At 45.5% G+C, this 26,506-nt stretch overlaps 1 protein-coding gene across 1 annotated transcript in view; it reads left to right on the top strand.

The window, feature by feature from the left end:
* Window positions 1-26,506, top strand: part of LOC115133807 (probable polypeptide N-acetylgalactosaminyltransferase 8) — a 35,456-nt gene that overhangs the window by 8,145 nt on the left and 805 nt on the right. Inside the window, exons 2-10 of the mRNA XM_065021602.1 lie at window positions 16,395-16,641; window positions 17,095-17,261; window positions 20,879-21,062; window positions 21,146-21,343; window positions 21,547-21,661; window positions 21,842-22,027; window positions 22,294-22,431; window positions 26,001-26,096; window positions 26,251-26,415. Coding sequence (XP_064877674.1) covers window positions 16,395-16,641; window positions 17,095-17,261; window positions 20,879-21,062; window positions 21,146-21,343; window positions 21,547-21,661; window positions 21,842-22,027; window positions 22,294-22,431; window positions 26,001-26,096; window positions 26,251-26,415 — 1,496 coding nt within the window. The remainder of the gene's footprint in view (window positions 1-16,394; window positions 16,642-17,094; window positions 17,262-20,878; window positions 21,063-21,145; window positions 21,344-21,546; window positions 21,662-21,841; window positions 22,028-22,293; window positions 22,432-26,000; window positions 26,097-26,250; window positions 26,416-26,506) is intronic.

Raw genomic sequence — 26,506 nt, 5'->3', positions numbered from 1 at the left:
TGTACTGTATCGTTTAGTCTTTTCGGTCATTGTCAAGATGTGCTCGATAACATTGAAACCTATGATGGGATGAGATAGGTGACAGCCTTTCATTACCAGCACTGGGATGATCAGTTCCTTTGTTTGGTCAGTTTCAGAGGCTAGACGAAAAGTTGTTTCAATCCATCCCAGGTACGGCATTTCAGTCCCATTTGCTGCAGTCAACCTTAGATCATCAGGTGAGTCCAGGATTTCTGAAACATCTCTCAGCCTTGCGTTTGGGAGAGATTCCTCTTTCCATCGTTCATCAATGACCGATACCTGAGAGCCTGTGTCCCATAAAGCTTGGAGGTGGTGGCGATTCAGGTGACACTCAATAAGGCACTGTCTGCCGACTAGCGAGGTGACCTTACGGGGTGGCAACCTTGAGCTAGGGATGGTAAGGAGTGGGCATTTTCCTCTGTGCAGGAAAACCTTTCACTGGTAGAGTCACTTTTCAGGTGAGTGCATTTTTCCTTATGTTTAGTCCAATGTTGGTTTTGACATACTTTGGAACAGTACAGTGTCTCTTTACATGATGAACATTGTTTCAGGTTCTCAAATGACTCTTCTCTGGCACAATTTGCACATTTCTGGGACTTTTTGGTAGCTACGGTTAACACTCGTCCCTCAGCGGTAACCCGTTTCCGTTTAAAGGGGCCTCCCTTGATGGTCTGGCTCCCCGGATTTTACATCCAGCTTGAAAATGTTCTCCACTCCCACATCGGAAGCAGTGTGTGCAGCGTGCATCTGTTCTGGCCTGCTGGCAGACAAAACACCTCCTTGGAGCTTGAGCAGAGTGGTTGGTATACCGGTTAGGTGCATATTGATGCTGTGCAGGGTCAAGTGCTTGGGACCGGCTGTAGTTGATGTAATACTGCTGCTGGGAAACAGGTGGCTGGGGGTCCCTATCTGGCCTCCTAACTGGGGGTGGGGCATAGGCACAAGGCTGTGACTGAAACATAGGCTGCTGTAATGTCTCCTTAATCTGAGCAATCTCTGCACTGAGACCTTTTAGAGAAGCTACACCTGTCTTAAGTTCAGCTAACTCTGTTAACAGTTCTGCGGGTATCGTAGCTTTGGCTTCCTTCACAGGACACTTTGCAGATGGCATATCCTCTAACTGGACTACACTTACAGTTGTAGCAGGCTGTGGGGCATTAAAACGCTTTTTGTTTCGTCTTTCTCTCTCATTAGCACAAGCAATGTTAAGCTTCTCTATCAAAACCTCATCTGATGTTTCGCTCTCTAGCAGGAGAGGCTGCATGTCTATCCTGATACTGTCACTCTGGAGACCCGTAAGGACTGTGTGAAAACACATGCTCTGGACTAGAGCAGGGTCATACTTAAGCCCTGATTCTGACTCCTGGGATGCAAACAGTACTTTTTGCCTCAAATCTAAAACACGCACCAGGAAGCTTTGAGGGGTCTCCTTGCTATGCTGTGCTTCTGAAGCTAGCTGTTTGTAAAGCTCTGTTGCACTCTTCTCTTGGAAGTGGGAACGCAGGATACATCTAAGTGTGGGAAGAGTTAGCTGGGGTTTACCTTCCAAGTAGCTGCGTAGCTGTGAGCCTGGAGAAATAGCCCTGACTACTGCGTCTACTATTTCTACCTCAGGATATCCTCTGTTAAGTCCATTTTCAATCTGATGGGCAAGGCTGGAAAAAATCAGTTTTTCTTTTTGGCCCGGTTCACCTATCTGACCAGAAATTTTAAACTCTTTGCGCCAGTATGGGCTGGGCTGTGCATTGGGTGAGAGCGGCACGCTCCCCTGAAGATTGACATGGTGTTGGGGCTGACGCAGAGAATCACTGACTTTGGCTGCAGTAATCTGCTCAGTTCCCACCCCTTGTTGTGGGGTTACAGTTCTCATTTCCTCTTATTCTGTGATGTGTTCCGGCTGGTTCAATATCATGGTCAACTTGCCCTGTTTTGTTATCTCTGCCACTGATCATCTCTGTCATTTCGTCTCTAAGTAGCAACAATTCCGACATGCCGCCATCTTCTAACTCTGTGACTTCCTCTCTTTCAAGGAACATCATAATGCGAGTCATTAATGCTATGCGGGATTTGTCTTTAACATCTCTTCTCTGTTCGCCTGATATTTCAAGGAAATCACATATCTCTAGTAATTTGTCTTTAGTCAGGGTGTGTAATTCTCCTACTACCTCTTCCTGTAGTTCTTCCAAGGCGCTTGTCATGTTGACAGAACAGGAGGAACTTTTACTGTGCAGGAGTTGACTCTGAATTAGATGGTCCTTACTGTCTCTGATGGTCGATCAATGGCCTCAGTTGACACGTACTTAACCACTAACTTCCAACTTCCTCCAAACAGCAACACTTTCCTCACTGCAGCCTGCCTGAGTTGTTATGTGGAGATTTAGCTGGCTCGGAATTCAGCGACCAGGATGTGGAAACTGGACATCTGAGCAGCTATCTCAGCGGAGCCTCCAAAAATGTTACGCCCCTGAAAACAGGGGAGAAATAATCACGAGAGTGATACGGTGTTGTATTCTCAATTCAACGTATAGTTCAATCATTTCACAAAAGTAACACATTACATAACAGAAAACCCATTATACAAATAACACAGCAAAATATCTTATTAACAACACGCATGTTCGTTCACAATCGACATAAAATGGCAGCTACTCTCAGTACGATGCTATCCTTCACTTCAACCGAGCAGGGCTAATATTACTCTCTTCAAACTTAACTCTAACTTCCTCAAGACGTTACTAAAACACACCTTAAACACTCTTGACATGTTCGCTAGTTATAACATTTAAATTACTATTTTTATCATCAATAAAGTACCTGAAAACAGGGGAGAAATAATCACGAGAGTGATACGGTGTTGTATTCTCAAGTCAACATTTAGTTCAATGAGAAAAGACCTCGAATTTCCCCAGGAATATGCGTGGAGACCAGAGCAATCGATCTCCGGCTCATAGATTAAGAGCATTTCGTAGATCACAGATTAACACTTTTAGGCACCACAAAATAAAGTAATCAATATAACGTTTACACATTACTCTCACAATTCGTACCCTTTGACAGATTTGAACTTTAACACAATTATATGAATGTTATCAATCTCTATCAACTAATACTGAATGCATATTTTTAACCTTAGATGTTTTAAGATCCTCACATACTATGAACTTACTAATACTTTTCAATGTATAACAGGCTATGAATATGTCCTTTAACCTGTCACATAAACAGGGCCTTCAGCGGTCTGTAGGGCCATAGGGAGACCGGGCAAAGGGAGGAGACGGCAGTACTTAGAAAACCGATCCACAACGACCAGGATTGTGGTGTTCCCCTGTGACAGCCATAATAGGGATTGTAATAGAAAAATGTAGAGAAAAGCAATAAAATACAACAATTGTTAAAGAAATAAACTACAACTACACTATACCATTCTAGATGTGTCATGGCTTCCACCCAATCGGTTCCTCTCCTTGTTCGGGTGGTGTTCGGTGGTAGGCGTCACCGGTTTTCTAGCCATCATAGATCCATTTTTCATTTTCCATTTTGTTTTGTCTTCTTTTCCTACACACCTGGTTCTCATTTCCCTCATTAAGTGTTGTGTATTTAACCCTCTGTTTCCCCCATGTCTTTGTGTGGAATTGTTTGTTTGTAGTGCTTATGCACATTTGTTGAGTCGGGTTTTGTACAAATTATGGTTATTTTGATGCTGTTGGTTTTGTATTAAACTGCTCCTGCTATTACCTAGTTCTGCTCTCCTGCGTCTGACTTCACTGTGTCATGACTGTCCTGATCAGGTCAGGTTACAGGAGACCACAACCCTACAGATTATCTCTCAACCCCAACAGAGGAGGAGAGATCTAGTGGTCTGAAGATGTGTTTTTTTTATGACCCCTCACGCCTCTGGTAAATCTCAGGCCACAGACAAATTCCTTTGTCCTGTTACTATGGAGAACCAGCATGAAATAAAAGGACTTTGGAACAATGGTTTCTGTCAGCCGCAATGGTGGTCATGACGATAGATGGAATATGAAAATGTATGTCATTTTTGTTTTGTTATTAAAGGTTAATAGATGACGTTATTACAAAAACATTGTAACGTGAAGAGTTTTCCTAGTAGATGTTTGACGTTTATACATTGTACGGTGTATGGAAAATATCCAAATCAAAGAGAATGTTTTGGGGAAGAGGAAATGTTAAGTTAGTTGTCTAAAATTGGATTTGAATCAAATCTAGACCTTGCCTCATTAACTTGGTACGCCCAGAGAATTGCCCTAAAGGCGGTTACGCCCACTTCTGACCCAAGGGTATAAAACCTGTGAGTATAGAATTTACAGGCAGGACTACGTGACCCCAGCTGCAGCAAGGTCTAAAAAGTCAACGAACCCAGAATGCAACGCAAGTTTGAGGACAAAGAAATCCTTTTCTACCCAAGCTACGGATGAGTAGCTGTGTCTAAGCGGGTGAATTCAAGTCGAACCACCTGGCCTCCATCTCCCATCGAATCGTGGTATCTAGAGGGTTTCATTCCTATGCTGTGAGCTCTGAGCTACAGAGCTGTCTGTCCTCAGAAGACCCCTTCCAGAGCAAAGGGTGAGGGAACAGACTCCTAAACCAAAAAGGACACTGACATCGGGAGGACTCTCAGAGATGTGAGCCAGAGTAGCGCGTCATCGAACAGCTGAAGGCCTACGCAGAGAATCCTCGGAGATCATCACCACGTAATTACATAATTATATTCTGACCCATAAGAGCGGCAGTTTGGGGCAAGGCTAGGGTTGGAATAGCATAGCAGACAAATTCACCCATTTCTCTTGTGTACTTTCTGTTTTTCTCTCTCTTTTGAAATCCTCATTGTGGGTAACACGCGCCATAGTGTGTTGGCCCGGTATACTAAGTTCTAATCAATAGCCTATAATGTGTCTTGTCTATGTGTATCTTTTATTATCATTTTAGCTTTTTAGTAAATAAATATTAAACTAAGATTGGTGTGGTACGAATTCATTGGTGAGACCCGGGTCCGTGCAGATTCACGGGCTATACGACGTTCAGAACGAGATTGGTAGGGGCAACTGGTTAATTAGCGGCTGTTGTAAAATCAATATTCTGGTATTCTTTGAGTTAATTTGGGAAATAAAAATTTAGGAACTCAATAAAAACTAGTTTTCCCATGGTGCCCCAGGTTAATGAGTTAATAATTGCTTGATTCAGATAATCACATAATTAGAAACTTTTAATCATTTGATGAACAACAGTCGTCACATTAAATAATACAACGTCACGACAACTGCCACCAGTTACACACGCCTTTACAGAATTCCACACCGCACCATGGAGTCAGCAGGCACAGGTGCCCCTGATATAGCGGTTAAGGAGCGTGTCCAGGAGCAAGCGGCGATGATCCACCATCTCAGCGCCGCCATGGACCGCATCGCCCAAACCCTGGACAGCTGGGAGAGACAGAGAATCCCTCCAGCGCCTCCCCCAGCACAACAGGCGTTCCCACTACTCGTCCCTCCTGTACCCGGTTCCAGTGGGATGCGTCTCGCCCTTCCCGGGGAGTATGAAGGGACAGGGCACGGTGCCAGGGGTTCCTGCTACAGCTGGACCTATACCTGGGCACCGTTTACCCGGCTCCCTCAGGAAGGGAGAGGGTGTCCGCCCTCATCTCCTGCCTCTCAGGGAGAGATCTGGAGTGGGCTAACGCTGTGTGGGGGGAAGGAGTTGTTGGACGATTTCACAGAGTTCATCCGCCGTTTCCGGGCAGTCTTCGACCACCCGCCCGAGGGTAGAGTCTTTTCCGCCTGAGGCAGGGGACGAGGAGCGCCCAGGATTTCGCCCTGGAATTTCGGACCCTGGCTGCCGGAGCGGGATAGAACATCAGGGCCCTTATCGACCACTGCTGTTGCAGCCTGCGCGAGGATGTCCGTCGGGAGTTGGCCTGCAGGGATACCACCCTCACCTTCGACCAGCTGGTGGACCTGTCCATTCAGTTGGATAACCTGCTGGTCACCCGCGGACGACCGCAGAGGTCACACTGCTGGTCGGTGCCGGGTTGTTTCTTCTTGGTGCCGAGGCAGCAGGCAGGGCACTCTGGCGTCGCCCCAGGTGAGCATGCACCACTCTCATCCAGAGCCTTCTGTTGTTCACCTGTTTGTGCATGTTTCCTTTCCTGTGTTTTCCCAGCATTCCCAGCATAAGGCGCTCTTCGATTCAGGCACGGCTGGGAATTTTATCAAAGAGCATTCGCCCATAGGTTAGGGATCCCTATTGTTCCAGTGGTTAGGCCTTTCCCAGTTCACGCTCTGGACAGTCAACCATTAGGGTCCGGGGTAATTAGGGAAGCTACCATCCTCCTGGGTATGGTGACGTCTCTTCCTCATTGACTCTCCTGCGTTTCCCGTTGTACTAGGCCTTCCCTGGTTAGCTCGTCATGACCCCACCATTTCATAGCATCAGAGGGCTCTCACAGGGTGGTCGCGAGAGTGCTCAGTGAGGTATTTAGGGGTTTCCGATGGTGCTACTACGGTGGAAATTCCAGATGAGGTTTCCACCGTGCGCATTCCCCCCGAATATGCCATTTGGCTCTTGCCTTCTCCAAAAGGAAGGTGACTCAAAAACCACCCCATCGACGGAGGGATTGTGCGATAAATCTCCTGGTAGACGCTGCACTTCCCAGGAGTCACGTGTATCCCCTGTCACAGGCGGAGACGGCGGCTATGGAAACATATGTCTCCGAATCCCTGCGTCAGGGGTACATTCGGTCCTCCACTTCACCTGCCTCCTCGAGTTTATTTTTTGTGAAGAAGAAGGAGGGAGGTCTGCGCCCGTGTATTGACTACCGAGGCCTAAATCAGATCACGGTGAGGTATAGTTACCCGCTACCTCTTATCGCCAGTGCGATTGAGTCAATGCAAGGAGAGCGCTTCTTCACCAAACTAGACCTCAGGAGCGCTTACAACCTGGTGGGTATCAGGGAGGGAGACTTGTGGAAGACAGCGTTCAGTACAACCTCAGGGCATTATGAGTACCTCATCTTGCCGTACGGGTTGATGAATGCTTCATCAGTCTTCCAAGCCTTTGTAGATGAGATTTTCAGGGACCTGCATGGGCAGGGTGAAGTGGTGTATATTGATGACATTCTGATATACTCCGCTACACGTGCCGAGCATGTGTCCCTGGTGCGCAGGGTGCTTGGTCGACTGTTGGAGCATGACCTGTACGTCAAGGCTGAGAAATGTATGTTTTTCAGTCCATCTCGTTCCTAGGGTACCGCATTTCCACCTCAGGGGTGGAGATGGAGAGTGACAGCATTTCAGCCGTGTGTAATTGGCCGACTCCCACCACGGAAAAGGACGTGCAGAGGTTCCTAGGGTTTGCCAATTACTACCGGAGGTTTAACCTGTGTTTTGGTCAGGTAGTGGCTCCCATTACCTCACTGCTGAAGGTGGACCCGGTACGCTTGCAGTGGTTGGCTGAGGCTTTCACCCTGAGAGTAACGGGCAGGTGGAAAGAGTTAACCAGGATGTGGGTAGGTTTCTGAGGTCTTATTGCCAGGACCGGCCTGGAGAGTGGGCTGCGTTTGTGCCCTTGGCAGAGATGGCTCAGAACTCGCTCCGCCACTCCTCCACTCCTCCACTAACCTCTCCCCCTTCTAGTGAGTACTGGGGCATCAGCAGGTTCTGGCTCCTTGGCATCAGAGTCAGACCGAGGCTCATGCGGTGTACGACTGGTTCCGGCGCACGGAGGAGACATGGGACGCCGCTCATGTTCACCTTCAGCGCGCCGTGCTGCGCCAGAAATCCAGCGCAGACCGTCACCGCAGTGAGGACCCAGTGTTCGCACCGGGGGACCGGGTCTGACTCTCGACCGGAAACCTGCCCCTCCGCCTGCCCTGCCGGAAGCTGGGTCCGCGGTTTGTGGGGCCATTTAAAGTCATTTAAAAAAAGGTGTGGACTCTGGCCGCAAACCTGACACTATAGGGGAGGGGCCGGGTGGGCATCTACTTTGGTGGCGGCTCCGGTGCGGGACGCAGACCCCGCTCCATCTCTGGCTCCCCCCACTTTGGCGGTGCCTCTGGTGCGGGGACCCTTGTCTCTGACCCCGGACTGGGGACCCTCTCTGCCGGCCCGGACTGGGGACCCTCGTTGCAGGCCCCGGACTGGGGACCCTCTGGAGATCTGATGCTTATCCTTGACCACTCTTCCCGGCTGAATGCCCACTTTAGCCCGACACCTCCAGAGCGCAGGCATAGGTTGAACCGGGCTGTGGGGAGCACTGGAGATCTGGTGCTTAGAACTTGCACCACTCCTCTTGGCTGAATGCCCACTTTAGCCCGGCACGTGCGGAGCGCAGGCATAGGATGCACTGAGCAGTCACAGCGCACCGGAGACACAGTGCGCAGAGCCGGCGCAGGATACCCTGGGCCGAAACCGCGCACCGGAGACCAAGAGCGCTGAGCTGGCACAATCTGCCCTGGCTGGATGCCCACTCTAGCGTGGCACTTGCGAAGAGCTGGCTCTGAGCGCACCGGGCTGTGCACACGGACTGGGAACACTGTGCGCTAAACCGCATAACACGGTGCCTGACCAGTACCACGCTCCTTGCCGTGCCTCCCCCAAAAAATTTGGGAGTGGCTTCTCGGGCTTGCCTCCTCATATCGTTGCCGTTCCGCCTTTGCTGCTTTAATCTCCTCCTTTGGACGGGGATATTCTCCAACCTGCCTCCAGGGTAATTTACCGTCCAGAATCTCCTCCCATGTCCATTCGTCCCTTTTTCCACGCTGCTTGGGCCTTTGGTGGTGGGTAGTTCTGTCACGCTCGCCGTCGAGGAAATGACCAGACCAAGCGTGGTGAGCGTACATTTTTCTTTATTATAAAAGTCGCCAATAAAACAAGAAACAACAAAAACTAACGTGAAGCTTACTATGGCTATACCACTAACAAAGACAACTACCCACAACTACGGTGGAAAAACAGGCTGCCTAAGTATGATTCCCAATCAGAGACAACGATAGACAGCTGTCCCTGATTGAGAAACATACCCGGCCAAAACATAGAAATACAGAACATAGAGTTTCCCACCCAAGTCACACCCTGACCAACTAAACATAGAGAATAAAAAGATCTCTACGGTCAGGGCGTGACAGCATGGGGAAATTGCTTACATTCGCCATAACAGGCTCATTGTCCACCCTCCCTCCCAGAAGCATGGAAGGGATGAGAGAGCCAAGGCTATAGATTCATAGCTTCAATCCTGCAGCGTACACACACACACACACAATTGATTAATGGACTGCTGAATGTATATATTTTTCTCTAGCTTTGTTTGCTCTTTTCAATATTATGTCTATCTCTTATAAGCTACCCATGAAAGGGCTGAAAATAGCCCATATTAATATATGTAGCCTTAGAAATAAGGTTCATGAAATCAATAATTTGCTAACATCAGATAACATTTATATATTAGCCATTTCTGAGACACACTTAGATAATTCATTTGATGATACAGCAGTAGCAATACAAGGATATAACATCTACAGAAGAGACAGAAATGCTTATGGGGGAGATGTTGCTGTATATATTCAGAGCCATATCCCTGTAATGTGTTATTGAAGTGTTGTGGTTGGAGGTTGTGACGACCCTCCCACTCTGTCTGCCGTATTCTCTCTTTGTTCTTGTTTCCTTATTAGGATGCCGGTGGGCGGCGTTGGGAGGGTGGTCAGCTACATGGGAAACAACTGGGCCCGGTGTGTCCCAGGATAAATAGACCTCTTCCACATTCATGGAAGAGACTCTCTCCATGCAGAACTTTGATAGTTTTTGTTGTGTTTCTTGGTGGTTTTTGGTTGTTTGCTTTGGCACCTTTCAACACCCTGCATTATCACATTCATGCATGCAAAACACTCACTTACACTACTGATTACTGATTACACACACCATTGTATATTTTCCTTAGTTGCTTTATTTAATAAATATATATTTTGTTTCTCCTTACCTCACGTTGTCTCCCTTTTGTTACGGGCTTTGAGCCGGTTCGTGACAGAGGTTCACTTGGCACATCTAAAGCCTTTTGTTGCTATAGGCCACCAAGTGCTAACAGTCAATCTCTAAATAATGTGTGTCAAATGCTTGATTGTGTATGTGATGTAAACAGAGAGGTCTACTTTTTTGTACTTTTTTGTTGACCTGAATATTGACTGGTTTTCATCAAGCTGTCCACTCAAGACGAAGCTTCTTACTGTAACCAGTGCCTGTAATCTGGTTCAGGTTATTAATCAACCTACCAGGGTGTTTACCAACGCTACAGGAACAATATCATCCACATGTATCGATTACATTTTTACTAATACTGTAGAACTTTGTTCTAAAGCTGTATCCGTACCCATTGGATGCAGTTATCACAATATGGTAGCTATATCCAGGAAAGCCAAAGTTCCAACAGCTGGGCCTTAATTAGTGTTTAAGAGATCATACAAAATATTTTGTTGTGACTCTTATGTGGAGAATGTTACAAATATTTGTTGGTCTGATGTGATTCACGAGGAGCATCCAGATGCTGCACTTGATGAATTTATTAAATGGCTTCTTCCAATTATTGATGAACATGCACCTTTTAAGAAACTGACTGTTAGAACTGTTAAGGCTCCATGGACTGATGAGGAATTGAAAAACTATGGTTGAAAGGAGAGAGTCAAAAAGAGAGTCTGGCTGCACATCTGACTGGCTGAACTAAACTCAACAAAAAGAAGACAAAACTGTATTATAATGCCAAAATAAATTATATAAAGAATGATGGGAAAAAACTGGATTACTTTAAATGAAATTAGGGGCAGAAAGACAAATTCAACTGAATCTTTTATCGAATCAGATGGCTTATTCATCACAACTGTTTGATGTTGCCAATTATTTGTATAATTACTTAATTTGCAAAGTGGGCAAACTTAGTAAATACCAACAACAAACAGTAAGCCATTGTGTTCATGCATTCATGCATAATGAAAGAAAAGCTTTGCAAGTTTGAATTATTTTACGTTTCTGTGGGAGAGGTGAAGTAATTATTGATTTCGATCAATAATGACAAACGTCCTGGCATTGACAACTTAGATGGAAAGCTACTGAGGATGATAGCTGACTCTTTAGCCATTCCTATCTCTCATATCTTTAATCTGAGCTGAGAGGAAAGTCTTTGTCCTCAGGCCTGGAGGGAAGCCAAAGTAATTCCCCTACCCAGTAAAACGGCCTTTACTGGTTCTAACAGCAGACCTATAAGCTTGCTGCCAGCTCTGAGCAAACAGTTGGAAAAAATTGAGTTTGACCAAATACAATGCTATTTCTCTGTAAACAAATTAACAACAGACTTTCAGCATGCTTCGAGAGAAGGACACTGAACATGTGACACACTGACACAAATGACTGATGATTGGTTGAAAGAAATCGATAGTAAGAAGATTGTGGGAGCTGTACTATTAGATTTCCGTGCAGCCTTTGATATTATTGACAGTAACTTGTTGAAAAAACGTATGTGTTATGGCTTTTCAACCTCTGCCATATTATGGATTCAGAGCTTTCTTTTTTGGAAGCTTCTCTAATGTCAAACATGCAAAGTGTGGTGTACCGCAGGGTAGCTACTCTTTTCTATTTTTACCAATGACCTGCCACTGGCATTAAACAAAGCATGTGTGTCCATGTATGCTGATGATTCAACCATATACGCATCGGCAACCACAGCAAAATAAGTCGCTGAAACTCTTACAAAGAGTTGCAGTCTGTTTTGGAATGGGTGGTCAGTAATACACTGGTCCTTAACATCTCTAAAACTAAGAGCATTATATTTGGTACAAATAATTCCCTAAGTTCTAGACCTCAGCTGAATCTAGTAATGAATGGTATGGCTGTTGAACAAGTTGAGGAGAGTAAATTACTTGGCGTTACCTTAGATTGTAAACTGTCATGGTCAAAACATATAGATTCAATGGTTGTAAAGATGGGAAGAGGTCTGTCCATAATAAAGAGATGCTCTGCTTTTTTGACACCACACTCTAGTTTTGTCTAATCTTCATTATTGTCCAGTTGTGTGGTCCAGTGATGCCAGGTTAAGCTGCAGCTGGCCCAGAACAGAGCAGTACATCTTGCTATTCATTGTAATCAGAGGGCTGATATAAATGCTATGCATGCCAGTCTCTCTTGGCTAAGAGTTGAGGAAAGATTGACTGCATCACTTCTTTTTATAAGAAACATGAATGTGTTGAAAATCACAAATTGTTTGCATAGTCAACTTACACACAGCTCTGACACACACACTTACCCCACCAGGCATGCCACCAGGGGTCTTTTCACAGTCCCCAAATTCAGAACAAATTTGAGAAAGCGTACCCTTATTATATAAAGCCATTGTTGCATGGAACTCCGTTGCATCTTATATTGCTCAACTAAACAGCAAACCTGGTTTCAAAAAACAGATAAACACCTCTCCCCTATTTGACCTAGATAGTTTTTGTATGCATTGATATCTAGGCTACGTGTGCCTTTAAAACATGTTTTATGTAGTTCTGTCATTGAGCTGTTCTTGTCTATTAACGTTCTGTATTATGTCATTATTCATGTTTTGTGTGGACCCCAGGAATAGTAGCTGCTGCTTTTGCAACAGCTAATGGGGATCCTAATAAAATACCAAAATACAAAATATGCAGTCAAATCAGAAAGATGACTGCAGCCACAGAACTACTAAAGCAGCACCACCCCCTCAATATTCTGAGCCTGCCTGGCAGGGTTGGTCCTAAAAGCCAAAGCCCCCCAAGGAAATTCTCAAAGCTGATAATTATAAATTTGACAACCTTGTACCTAGCCGGTGGGGTCAAAAGTTTTAGAATAATTACTCATTCAAAGGTTTTTCTTTATTTGGACTATTTTCTACATTTTAGAATAATAGTGAAGACATCAAAACTATGAATTAACACATATGGAATCATGTAGTAACCAAAAAAGTGTTCAAATCAAAATATATTTTACTTTTGAGATTCTTCAAATAGCCACCCATTGCCTTGATGACAGCTTTGCACACTCTTGGCATTCTCTCTACCAGCTTCCCCGGAATGCTTTTCCAATAGTCTTGAAGGAGTTCCCACATATGCTGAGCGCGTGATGGCTGCTCTTCCTTCACTATGCAGTCCGACTCATCCCAAACCATCTCAATTTGTTTGAGGTCTTGTGGCCAGGTCATCTGATGAAGCACTCCATCAGTCTCATTCTTGGTAAAATAGTCCTTACACAGCCTGGAGGTGTGTTGGGTCTTTGTCCTGTTTAAAAACAAATTATAGTCCCACTAAGCCCAAATCAGATGGGATGGCGTATTGCTGCAGAATGCTGTGGTAGCCATGCTGGTTAAGAGTGCCTTGAATTCTAAATAGATCATAGGCAGTCACCAGCAAAGCACCCCAACACCATAACACCTCCTCCTCCATGCTTTACGGTGGGAAATACACATGCGGATACTATCCATTCACCCACACCGTGTCTCACAAAGACACGACGGTTGGAACCAAAGATCTAAAATTTGGACTCACCAGACCAAACACCGTTGCTCGTGTTTCTTGGCCCAAGCAAGTATCTTCTTCTTTTTGGTGTCCTTTAGTGGTGGTTTCTTTGCAGAAATTCGAACATGAAGGCCTGATTCATGGGGTCTCCTCTGAACAATTGATGTTGTGATGTGTCTATTACTTGAACTCTATGAAGCATTTATTTGGGTTGTAATTTCTGAGTCTGGTAACTCTAATGAACTTATCCTCTGCAGCAGAGGTAACTCTGAGTCTTCCATTCCTGTGTCGGTCCTCATGAGAGCCAGTTTCATTATAGTGCTTGATGGTTTTTGCGCCTGCACTTGAAGCAACGTTCAAAGTTCTGGAAATGTTCCGTATTGACTGACCTTCATGTCTTAAAGTAATGATGGACTGTCTTCGCTTATTTGAGCATTCTTGCCATAATATGGACTTGGTCTTTTACCAAATAGGGCCATCTTCTGTATACCCCCTACCTTGTCACAACACAACTGATTGGCTCAAACGCTTTAAGAAGGAGAGAAATTCCACAAATCATCTTTTAACAAAGAACACCTGTTAATTGAATTGCATTCCAGGTGACTACCTCATGAAGCTGGTTGACAAAATGCCAGAGTGTGCAAAGCTGTCATCAAGGCAAAGGGTGGCTATTTGAAGAATCTCAAATATAACATTTGTTTAACACTTTTTTGGTTACTACATAATTCCATATGTGTTATTTCATTGTTTTGATGTCTTCATTATTATTCTACAATGTAGAAAATAGTCTAAATAAAGAAAAACCCTTGAATGAGGAGGTGTTCTGAAACTGTTGACCGGTAGTGTATGTACAGTATATCACAAAAGTGAGTACACCCCTCACATTTTTGTAAATATTTGAGTATATCTTTTCATGTGACAACACTGAAGAAATTACACTTTGCTACAATGTAAAGTAGTGAGTGTACAGCTTGTATAACAGTGTAAATTTGCTGGCCCCTCAAAATAACTCAACACACAGCCATTAATGTCTAAACCACTGGCAAAAAAGTGAGTTCAACCCTAAGTGAAAAAGTCAAAATTGGGCCCAATTAGCCATTTTCCCTCCCTGGTGTCATGTGACTTGTTAGTGTTACAAGGTCTCAGGTGTGAATGGGGAGCAGGTGTGCTAAATTTGGTGTCATCGCTCTCACATTCCCTCATACTGACGGGTCACTGGAAGTTCAACATGGCACCTCATGGCAAAGAACTCTCTGAGGATCTGAAAAAAAAGAATTGTTGCTCTACATAAAGATGGCCTTGGCTATAAGAAGATTGCCAAGACCCTGAAACTGGGCTGCAGCACAGTGGCCAAGACCATACAACGGTTTAACTGGACAGGTTCCACTCAGAACAGGCCTTGCCATGGTCGACCAAAGAAGTTGAGTGCACGTGCTCAGCGTCATATCCAGAGATTGTCTTTGGAAAATAGATGTATGAGTGCTGCCAGCATTGCTGCAGAGGTTGAAGGGGTGGGGGGTCAGCCTCAGTGCTCAGACCATACGCCGTACACTGCATCAAATTGGTCTGCATGGCTGTCGTCCCAGAAGGAAGCCTCTTCTAAAGATGATGCACAAGAAAGCCCGCAAACAGTTTGCTGAAGACAAGCAGACTAAGGACATGGATTACTGGAACCATGTCCTGTGGTCTGATGAGACCAAGATAAACTTATTTGGTTCAGATGGTGTCAAGCGTGTGTGGCGGCAACCAGGTGAGGAGTACAAAGACAAGTGTGTCTTGCCTACAGTCAAGCATGGTGGTGGGAGTGTCATGGTCTGGGGCTGCATGAGTGCTGCCGGCACTGGGGAGCTACAGTTTATTGAGGGAACCATGAATGCCAACATGTACTGTGACATACTGAAGCAGAGCATGATCCCCTCCCTTCGGAGACTGGGCCGCAGGGCAGTATTCCAACATGATAACGCCCCCAAACACACCTCCAAGACGACCACTGCCTTGCTAAAGAAGCTGAGGGTAAAGGTGATGGACTGGCCAAGCATGTCTCCAGACCTAAACCCTATTGAGCATCTGTGGGGCATCCTCAAACGGAAGGTGGAGGAGTGCAAGGTCTCTAACATCCACTAGCTCCATGATGTCGTCATGGAGGAGTGGAAGAGGACTCCAGTGGCAACCTGTGAAGCTCTAGTGAACTCTATGCGCAAGAGGGTTAAGTCAGTGCTGGAAAATGGTGGCACACAAAATATTGACACTTTGAGCCCAATTTGGACATTTTCACTAAGGGGTGTACTCACTTTTGTTGCCAGCGGTTTAGACATTAATGGCTGTGTGTTGAGTTATTTTGAGGGGACAGCAAATTTACACTGTTATACTAGCTGTACACTCACTACTTTACATTGTAGCAAAGTGTCATTTCTTCAGTGTTGTCACATGAGAAGGTATACTCAAATATTTACAAAAATGTGAGGGTGTATTCACTTTTGTGATACCCACATATATAAATATACAGTGTATGTGTATGTATATACACATTTAAATCTACTCTATATATTTACCAAAAATATATTTTGACGATTAGAAATGATGTAGACAATGAGACAATCTGATGAGACAATGAGACAAGCTACAATCTATCTGCAATATTAAAGCTGACCTACCCAAAAAATAAAATAAAACAATAATAAACAAAAACCTTATCAATCAACTTTTTTTTAAACACCTAAAAACAGTCACTGAAGCTATGTATATGAGATCATGCTCTGTTTGTATCAAAAGGAGTGAATCATGTTGATTCTGGCAGTCATAACACATTTATTACAGTGTGATGAACAGCTGTCATGTGTGTCCACAGTGAAGACAATCAACGACGGGAGCAGTCTGAAAGAGGGGCAGGCTGTGAAGGCTCCCGAGGTCAAGAAGGAGAGGAAGGTGGTGAAGAAGGTGTACCCCAACTCAGCTCTGTTTACACGCTGGGGTGATGAGCTCTCAGAGGAGGAGCAGAAAGAGGCAGAGGGGCTGTTTCAGATGTATGGATACAACGCCTTCCTGAGTGACAGACTACCCCTGAACAGGGAAATCCCTGATACTCGCGATCCTAAGTAAATCATTTTCCTCATCTCTCCTCCACCTCAACACAACAAATTATGGATAAGTTGATAACATACATTCTAACCACAGTCTGTTGCATTGCGGCCATCCGAGGTCAATTCCATCTCAGCACTGTGAATGCAATTTGAGCAATCGTGACCTTAGAATTAGAAGGTTTTATCTATCTAATAAGGTTCTACCCCTCATTCGTTTGAACGGTGTGAGCAATTTTTATCTTGTATTCTTTTAAACTGAACAATGTGAAAGGGGGTATTTAGAGTACTATATAGGTAGCGAACATTGAACAGAGCGAGGCTATGTCAATAAATACATTTTGACAAAAATGCAGTCCAAGCTCTCGCAATGATATTGAAATTGGCAATCACTTTAAGAGTGAAACAGCAGCTTTGGTGAAGTGAATGAATGATATGAGGTGGACCAAATGTGTTTGTTGTGCCTGTTAGGTGTGCTAAGCACCAGTATCCCCATGACCTGCCCACCATCAGCGTGGTGTTGATCTACTTGGACGAGGCCCTGTCAATCATCAAGAGAGCCGTCCGCAGCATCATAGACAAGACCCCCCAACGCCTGCTCAAAGACATTATACTGGTGGATGACCACAGCTCCAATGGTTCGTATATTTGGTCTCTTCTCTACGTATAGAAACATTTGAAATTACAATTGTTAACATTTAGATGGAACTTTGATTGAAAGGTGTGGCTTTCAACATTTGTTGTGCACCACCGATTTGCAAGCTTCTGCTTTCACAGAATCAAATCAAATCAAATTTTATTTGTCACATACACATGGTTAGCAGATGTTAATGCGAGTGTAGCGAAATGCTTGTGCTTCTAGTTCCGACAATGCAGTGATAACCAACAAGTAATCTAACTAACAATTCCAAAACTACTGTCTTATACACAGTGTAAGGGGATAAGGAATATGTACATAAGGATATATGAATGAGTGATGGTACAGAGCAGCATACAGTAGATGGTATCGAGTACAGTATATACATATGAGATGAGTATGTAGACAAAGTAAACAAAGTGGCATAGTTAAAGTGGCTAGTGACATAAGAATGCAGTCGATGATCTAGAGTACAGTATATACATATGCATATGAGATGAATAATGTAGGGTAAGTAACATTATATAAGGTAGCATTGATTAAAGTGGCTAGTGATATATTTACATCATTTCCCATCAATTCCCATTATTAAAGTGGCTGGAGTTGGGTCAGTGTCAATGACAGTGTGTTGGCAGCAGCCACTCAATGTTAGTGGTGGCTGTTTAACAGTCTGATGGCCTTGAGATAGAAGCTGTTTTCAGTCTCTCGGTCCCAGCTTTGATGCACCTGTACTGACCTCGCCTTCTGGATGATAGCGGGGTGAACAGGCAGTGGTTCGGTGGTTGATGTCCTTGATGATCTTTATGGCCTTCCTGTAACATCGGGTGGTGTAGGTGTCCTGGAGGGCAGGTAGTTTGCCCCCGGTGATGCGTTGTGCAGACCTCACTACCCTCTGGAGAGCCTTACGGTTGAGGCGGAGCAGTTGCCGTACCAGGCGGTGATACAGCCCGCCAGGATGCTCTCGATTGTGCATCTGTAGAAGTTTGTGAGTGCTTTTGGTGACAAGCCGAATTTCTTCAGCCTCCTGAGGTTGAAGAGGCGCTGCTGCGCCTTCTTCACGGCGCTGTCAGTGTGAGTGGACCAATTCAGTTTGTCTGTGATGTGTATGCCGAGGAACTTAAAACTTGCTACCCTCTCCACTACTGTTCCATCGATGTGGATAGGGGGTGTTCCCTCTGCTGTTTCCTGAAGTCCACAATCATCTCCTTAGTTTTGTTGACGTTGAGTGTGAGGTTATTTTCCTGACACCACACTCCGAGGCCCTCACCTCCTCCCTGTAGGCAGTCTCGTCGTTGTTGGTAATCAAGCCTACCACTGTTGTGTCGTCCGCAAACTTGATGATTGAGTTGGAGGCGTGCATGGCCACGAGTCGTGGGTGAACAGGGAGTACAGGAGAGGGCTCAGAACGCACCCTTGTGGGGCCCCCTGTTGAGGATCAGCGGGAGGAGATGTTGTTGCCTACCCTCACCACCTGGGGGCGGCCCGTCAGGAAGTCAGAACCCAGTTGCACAGGGCGGGGTCGAGACCCAGGGTCTCGAGCTTGATGACGAGCTTGGAGGGTACTATGGTGTTGAATGCCGAGCTGTAGTCGATGAACAGCATTCTCACATAGGTATTCCTCTTGTCCAGGTGGGTTAGGGCAGTGTGCAGTGTGGTTGAGATTGCATCGTCTGTGGACCTATTTGGGCGGTAAGCAAATTGGAGTGGGTCTAGGGTGTCAGGTAGGGTGGAGGTGATATGGTCCTTGACTAGTCTCTCAAAGCACTTCATGATGACGGAAGTGAGTGCTACGGGCGGTAGTCGTTTAGCTCAGTTACCTTAGCTTTCTTGGGAACAGGAACAATGGTGGCCCTCTTGAAGCATGTGGGAACAGCAGACTGGTATAGGGATTGATTGAATATGTCCGTAAACACACCGGCCAGCTGGTCTGCGCATGCTCTGAGGGCGCGGCTGGGGATGCCGTCTGGGCCTGCAGCCTTGCGAGGGTTAACACGTTTAAATGTCTTACTCACCTCGGCTGCAGTGAAGGAGAGACCGCATGTTTTCGTTGCAGGCTGTGTCAGTGGCAATGTATTGTCCTCAAAGCGGGCAAAAAAGTTATTTAGTCTGCCTGGGAGCAAGACATCCTGGTCCGTGACTGGGCTGGGTTTCTTCTTGTAGTCCGTGATTGACTGTAGACCCTGCCACATGCCTCTTGTGTCTGAGCCATTGAATTGAGATTCCACTTTGTCTCTGTACTGACGCTTAGCTTGTTTAATAGCCTTGCGGAGGAATAGCTGCATTGTTTATATTCGGACATATTACCAGACACCTTGCCTGATTAAAAGCAGTGGTTCGCGCTTTCAGTTTCACGCGAATGCTGCCATCAATCCACGGTTTCTGGTTTGGGAATGTTTTTATCGTTGCTATGGGAACGACATCTTGACCTTGCGTTCTAATGAACTCGCACACCGAATCAGCGTATTCGTCAATATTTCCATCTGGCGCCAATGTCTGAAACATGTCCCAGTCCACGTGATGGAAGCAGTCTTGGAGTGTGGAGTCAGCTTGGTCTGACCAGCGTTGGACAGACCTCAGCGTGGGAGCCTCTTGTTTTAGTTTCTGCCTGTAGGCAGGGATCAGCAAAATGGAGTCGTGGTCAGCTTTTCCGAAGGGGGCGGGGCAGGGCCTTATATGCGTCGCGGAAGTTAGAGTAACAATGATCCAAGGTTTTACCACCCCTGGTTGCGCAATCGATATGCTGGTAAAATTTAGGGAGTCTTGTTTTCAGATTAGCTTTGTTAAAATCCCCAGCTACAATGAATGCAGCCTCCGGATAAATGGTTTCCAGTTTGCAAAGAGTTAAATAAAGTTCGTTCAGAGCCATCGATGTGTCTGCTTGGGGGGGGATATATACGGCTGTGATTATAATCGAGGAGAATTCTCTTGGAAGATAATGCGGTCTACATTTGATTGTGAGGAATTCTAAAATCAGGTGAACAGAAGAATTTGAGTTCCTGTATGTTTCCTTCATCACACCATGTCTCGTTAGTCATGAGGCATACGCCCCCGCCACTCTTCTTACCAGAAAGATGTTTGTTTCTGTCGGCGCGATGCGTGGAGAAACCCGTTGGCTGCACCGCGTCGGATAGCGTCTTCCCAGTAAGCCATGTTTCTGTGAAGCAGAGAACGTTGCAGTCTCTGATGTCCCTCTGGAATGCTACCCTTGCTCGGATTTCGTCAACCTTGTTGTCAAGAGACTGGACATTGGCAAGAAGAATGCTGGGGAGTGGTGCGCGATGTGCCCTTTTTCGGAGTCTGACCAGAACACCGCCTCGTTTCCCTCTTTTTCGGAGTCGTTTCCTTGGGTCGCTGCATGCGATCCATTCCGTTGTCCTGTTTGTAAGGCAGAACACCGGATCCGCGTCGCGGAAAACATATTCTTGGTCGTACTGATGGTGAGTTGGCGCTGATCTTATATTCAGTAGTTCTTCTCGACTGTATGTAATGAAACCTAAGATGACCTGGGGTACTAATGTATGAAATAACACGTAAAAAAACAAAAAACTGCATAGTTTCCTAGGAACGCGAAGCGAGGCGGCCATCTCAGTCGGCGCCGGAAGTTCAAGTTTAGATCAGAGGATCTAAAGGAGAAGTTGGATGCCTACATCAGCTTCATCCATGAAGAGCGTCCCGGCCTGGTGAAGAGAGTGAGACACAAAGAGCAGCTCGGTCTCACACAGGCCCGCCTCTCAGGGTGGAGGGAAGCTGAAGGAGATGTGGTGGCCATCTTGGACGCCCACATAGAGGTCCATGTGGAATGGTAGTCTAAATGAAATATCTCAGTGAGACTTTCTGAATCCCCCCCCTCAAAATGGTGTTTTGACTCCGTGTTTGTGTGAACAGGGCGGAGCCTCTGTTAGCTCGGATAAAGGAGGACCGCACGGTGGTGTTGACACCGGTGTTTGACAACGTCCATTTCGATGACTTGACAGTCACACGTTATGGGCCTGCTGCAGATGCCTTTGACTGGGCCCTGTGGTGTATGTATGAGTCCTTCAGACCTGAGTGGTATGCCTTGAAAGACGAGTCACAGCCAGGAAAGTGAGTTGGTTGTGATTTCATCATAGGATGATAGTCCAGTTTCACAAATCTGTTTGAATAGGCGATAAGGAAAGCACAGCATTGGGAGGAAAATCATACCTAATATTTACACCTGGATTATTATTTTGCGTTATATATTCATTAAAGTAATGTCACTTCTCCTAATGTGGAAATGACAATGATTTGTACTGTATGTTTGTCAGGAGCCCCTCCGTTATGGGCATACTAGTGGTTGATCGCCTGTTCTTTGGGGAAATTGGTGCTCTGGATGGTGGTATGAAGATCTATGGAGGGGAAAATGTTGAACTGGGTATCCGGGTAAGCCCCTCTGCTACAGTTTCTAAATGAATGTTTGAAATCAAAGCAGACTTGTGTTTGCAGAATTACTTTTTGTTCTTGAGTCATTCAGTTTGAACAAACCAATCTACATCCAACATCCAGACACTTCAGTCCATATCTATAAACTCTTCCTTCTCTCTTGGTGTTTGGTGTGTCGAGGTGTGGCTATGTGGTGGAAGTGTCGAGGTCATACCTTGTTCTAAAATAGCCCACATCGAGAGGGCCCATAAACCCTATCTCCCTGACCTGAGCATTACAATGAAGAGGAATGCTCTGAGAGTGGCTGAGGTCTGGATGGATGACTACAAACATAATGTCAACATTGCCTGGAACATCCCACTGAAGGTACTGTACACAAGAAACCAATCAAACAGTAGGTTTTGTTCAGCTGTTCCTATAGAATAGCAATGATTGCTGTTTTGCATGCATTGTGTTTGAAAATAAGTAGATTAGACAGTCAATATTATTTAAAAAATGGTCTATTACTCAATGCCATAATAAAGATCAGAGGATCCATGTAAAATGATGGCAGTAAGCAAAAGTGGATAATAGGTGGATTGCTCACATGGCCTGTGTTTCTGATTTAGAAATCTTCTTCTTTCTCACCACAGGATCACGGCATAGACATTGGGGATGTTTCAGAGAGGAAGAAGTTGAGAAAGAGACTGAACTGCAAACCCTTCCAGTGGTATCTGGATAACGTGTATCCCATGTTAGACCCCCTGGGTGACTTGCTTGGTTATGGAGCTGTGAGTGATGCTAAAATGTTACAGTTGTTCGATAATTATTTCCTCACGAACTGTGTTTAGTGGCATGCATGGCATCCTTTTTCAATAGGATGCAGGGTCATACATCCAACTCATTATCTAATCAAATCAAAGTTTATTTGTCACGTGCGCCGAATTCAGCAGGTGTAGGTAGACCTTACAGTGAAATGCTTACTTACAGGCTCTAACCAATAGTGCAAAAAAATCTATTAGGTGAACAATAGGTAAGTAAAGATATAAAAACAACAGTAAAAAGACAGTGAAAAATGGTAGCGAGGCTATAAAAGTAGCGAGGCTACATACAGACACCGGTTAATCAGGCTGATTGAGGTAGTATGTACATGTAGATATGGTTCAAGTGACTATGAATATACAATGAACAGAGAGTAGCAGTAGCGTAAAGAGGAGTTGGCGGGTGGCGGGACACAATGCAGATAGTCCGGTTAGCCAATGTGTGGGAGCACTGGTTGGTCGGGCCAATTGAGGTAGTATATACATATGTACATGAATGTATAGTTAAAGTGACTATGCATATATGATAAACAGAGAGTAGCAGCAGTGTAAAAGAGGGGTTGGGGGGGCACACAAGGCAAATAGTCCGGGTAGCCATTTGATTACCTGTTCAGGAGTCTTCTGGTTTGGGGGTAAAAACTGTTGAGAAGCCTTTTTGTCCTAGACTCCGATACCACTTGCCATGCAGTAGTGGAGAGAACAGTCTATGACTGGGGTGGCTGGGGTCTTTGACAATTTTTAGGGCCCTCCTCTGACACCGCCTGTTGTAGATGTCCCGGAAGGCAGGCAGCTTAGCCCCAGTGATGTACTGGGCCGTACGCACTACCCTCTGTAGTGCCTTGCTGTTGCAGCTGTAGAACCTTTTGAGGATCTCAGGACCCATGCCAAATCTTTTTAGTTTCCTGAGGGGCAATAGGCTTTGTCCTGCCCTCTTCACAACTGTCTTGGTGTGTTTGGACCATTCTAGTTTGTTGGTGATGTGGACACCAAGGAACTTGAAGCTCTCAACCTGCTCCATTACAGCCTCGTCAATAAAAATGGGGGCGTGCTCGGTCCTCCTTTTCCTGTAAGTCCACAATCATCTCCTTAGTCTTGGTTACATTGAGGGATAGGTTGTTATTCTGGCACCACACTGCCAGGTCTCTGACCTCCTCCCTATAGGCTGTCTCATCGTTGTCTCATCATTGTCGGTGATCAGGCTGTTGTGTTGTCTGCAAACTTAATGATGGTGTTGGAGTCGTGCCTGGTCATGCAGTCGTGGGTGAACAGGGTGTACAGGAGGGGACTGAGCACGCACCCCTGGGGGCTCCAGTGTTGAGGATCAATGTGGCAGACGTGTTGCTACCTATCCTTACCACCTGGGGGCGGCCCGTCAGGAAGTCCAGGATACAGTTACAGAGGGAGGTGTTTAGTCCCAGGATCCTTAGCTTAGTGATGAGCTTTGAGGGTACTATGGTGTTGAACTCTGAGCTGTAGTCAATGAATAGCAGTCTCACATAAGTGTTCATTTTGTCCAGGTGAGAAAGAGCAGTGTGGAGTGCAATAGAGATTGCATCATCTGTGGATCTGTTTGGGCGGTATGCAAATTGGAGTGGGTCTAGGGTTTCTGGGATAATGGTGTTGATGTGAGCCATTACTAGCCTTTCATGGCACTTCATGGCTATCGAGGTGAGTGCTACGGGTACGTAGTCATTTAGGCAGGTAGCCTTTGTGTTCTTGGGCACAGGGACTATGGTGGTCTGCTAGAAACATATTTGTATTACAGACTCAATCAGGGACATGTTGAACATGTCAGTGAAGACACCTGCCAGTTGGTCAGCACATGCCCGGAGGACACGTCCTGGTAATCCGTCTGGCCCTGCAGCCTTGTGTATGTTGACCTGCTTTAAAGGTCTTACTCACGTCGACTACGGAGAGCGTGATCACACAGTCTTCCGGAACAGCCGATGCTCTCATCCATGCCTCAGTGTTGCTTGCCTCGAAGCAAGCATAGAAGTGATTTAGCTCGTCTGGTAGGCTTGTGTCACTGGGCAGCTTGCGGCTGTGCTTCTTGTTGTAGTCTGTAATAGTCTGCATGCCCTGCCACATAAGACGAGCGTCGGAGCCGGTGTAGTAATATTCAATCTTAGCCCTGTATTGACAGTTTTCCTGTTTGATGGTTCATTTCAGGGCATAGCAGGATTTCTTGTAAGCTTCCGGGTTAGAGTCCTTGAAAGCGGCAGCTCTACTCTTTAGCTCGACTGTTGCCTGTAATCCATGGCTTCTGGTTGGGGTATGTACGTACAGTCACTGTGGGGACGACGTCCTCGATGCACTTATGGATAAAGCCAGTGACTGATGTGGTGTACTCCTCAATGCCATCGGAAGAATCCCGTAACATGTTCCAGTCTGTGATATCAAAACAGTCCTGTAGTTTAGCATCTGCTTCATCTGACAACTTTTTTATAGACCGAGTCACTGGTGCTTCCTGCTTTAATTTTTGCTTGTAAGCAGGAGGATAGAGTTGTGGTCGGATTTACCAAATGGAGGGCGAGGGAGAGCTTTATACGCGTCTCTGTGTGTGGAGTTTTTTCCCTCTGGTTGCACATTTAACATGTTGAAAGAAATTTGGTAGAACTTATTTAAGTTTCCCTGCATTAATGTCTCCGGCCACAAGGAGCGCCACCTCTGGGTGAGGGGTTTCCTGTTTGCTTATTTCCTTATACAGCTGACTGAGTGCGGTCTTAGTGCCAGTATCTGTCTGTGGTGGTAAATAAACAGCCACAACAAGTATAGCTGAAAACTCTCTAGGCAAGTAGTGTGGCCTGCAATTTATCACAACAAACTCTACTTCAGGTGAGCAAAATCTAGAGACTTCTTTAGATTTTGTGAACCAGCTGTTGTTTACAAATATGCACAGACCCTCGTCTTACTGTTGCTGTTCTATCTTGCCGGTGCAGCATATATCCCGCTAGCTGAATATCCATGTCGTCATTCAGCCACGATTCCGTGAAGCATAGGATATTACAGTTTTTGATGTCCCGTTGGTAGGATATTTGCGATCGTACCTCGTCTAATTTATTGTCCAATGATTGCACGTTGGCGAGTAATATTGACGGTAATGGCAGCTTTCTGCGGGTCCTCACGAGGCATCCCGTTCTGTGTCCTCTGTACCTGCGTTTCATCCTCTGGCAAATAACGGGGATGTTGGCCCTGTTGGGTGTTTGGAGAAGGTCCTGTACGTCTTGTTGTTGAAGAAAAAATCTGTGTCTAATCCGAGGTGATTGATCGCTGTCCTTATATCCAGGAGCTATTTTTTGCCGTCAGATACGGTTGCAGAAACATTATGTACAAAATAAGTTACAAATAACGCGATAGGAATATGCAGGATAGGAATCTGCAGGATAGGAATCTGCAGGATAGGAATCTGCAGGATAGGAATCTGCAGGATAGGAATCTGCAGGATAGGAATCTGCAGGATAGGACTCTGCAGGATAGGAATCTGCAGGATAGGAATTGCACTTTTATAACTGTTTAATCTCTGTCCATAAAACCAACAGCTGGTCAATGACCAGAAGACGGATCTCTGTATAGATCAAGGCCCATTTCCAGGGAACACACCTATTTTATATGGATGCCATTATTTTGGTCCACAGGTTTGTAGAAACATTGCTTAATATCTTAGAATTTAACTACATGTATAATATGGTTCGTACCATGGCAGACTTGGGATTCAATCCATGCCACAATGCAAAGTACTGTCAATACCACAGACTCAGAAAAGCCTAAATATCTATACTCTCTGTCCAGAACTGTTATTATCGAGCCAGTGGGGAGATCTACATTGGGGGCATCAAATCTCACAAGTACAACAGTAATCGCTGTCTGGTGGACACTGGCACTCGAACCCCAGGACTGTATGAGTGCAAGGTGGCCCAGCAGAAGGGATTCCACATGTTCTGGGACTTCCAACAGGTATGCACTCCAAAATGAAATAGGGAATTTGATGCTTATAAATTGTTGGAAACAACGGAGATGTCTTTGACTTTTTTCATTTTTTTATTGT

Source organism: Oncorhynchus nerka, linkage group LG8 (genome assembly GCF_034236695.1).
Source record: "Oncorhynchus nerka isolate Pitt River linkage group LG8, Oner_Uvic_2.0, whole genome shotgun sequence".
Taxonomy (NCBI): domain Eukaryota; kingdom Metazoa; phylum Chordata; class Actinopteri; order Salmoniformes; family Salmonidae; genus Oncorhynchus; species Oncorhynchus nerka.
The sequence above is the reverse complement of the archived record's forward strand: the minus strand, read 5'-3'. Positions and strand labels throughout refer to the sequence as shown.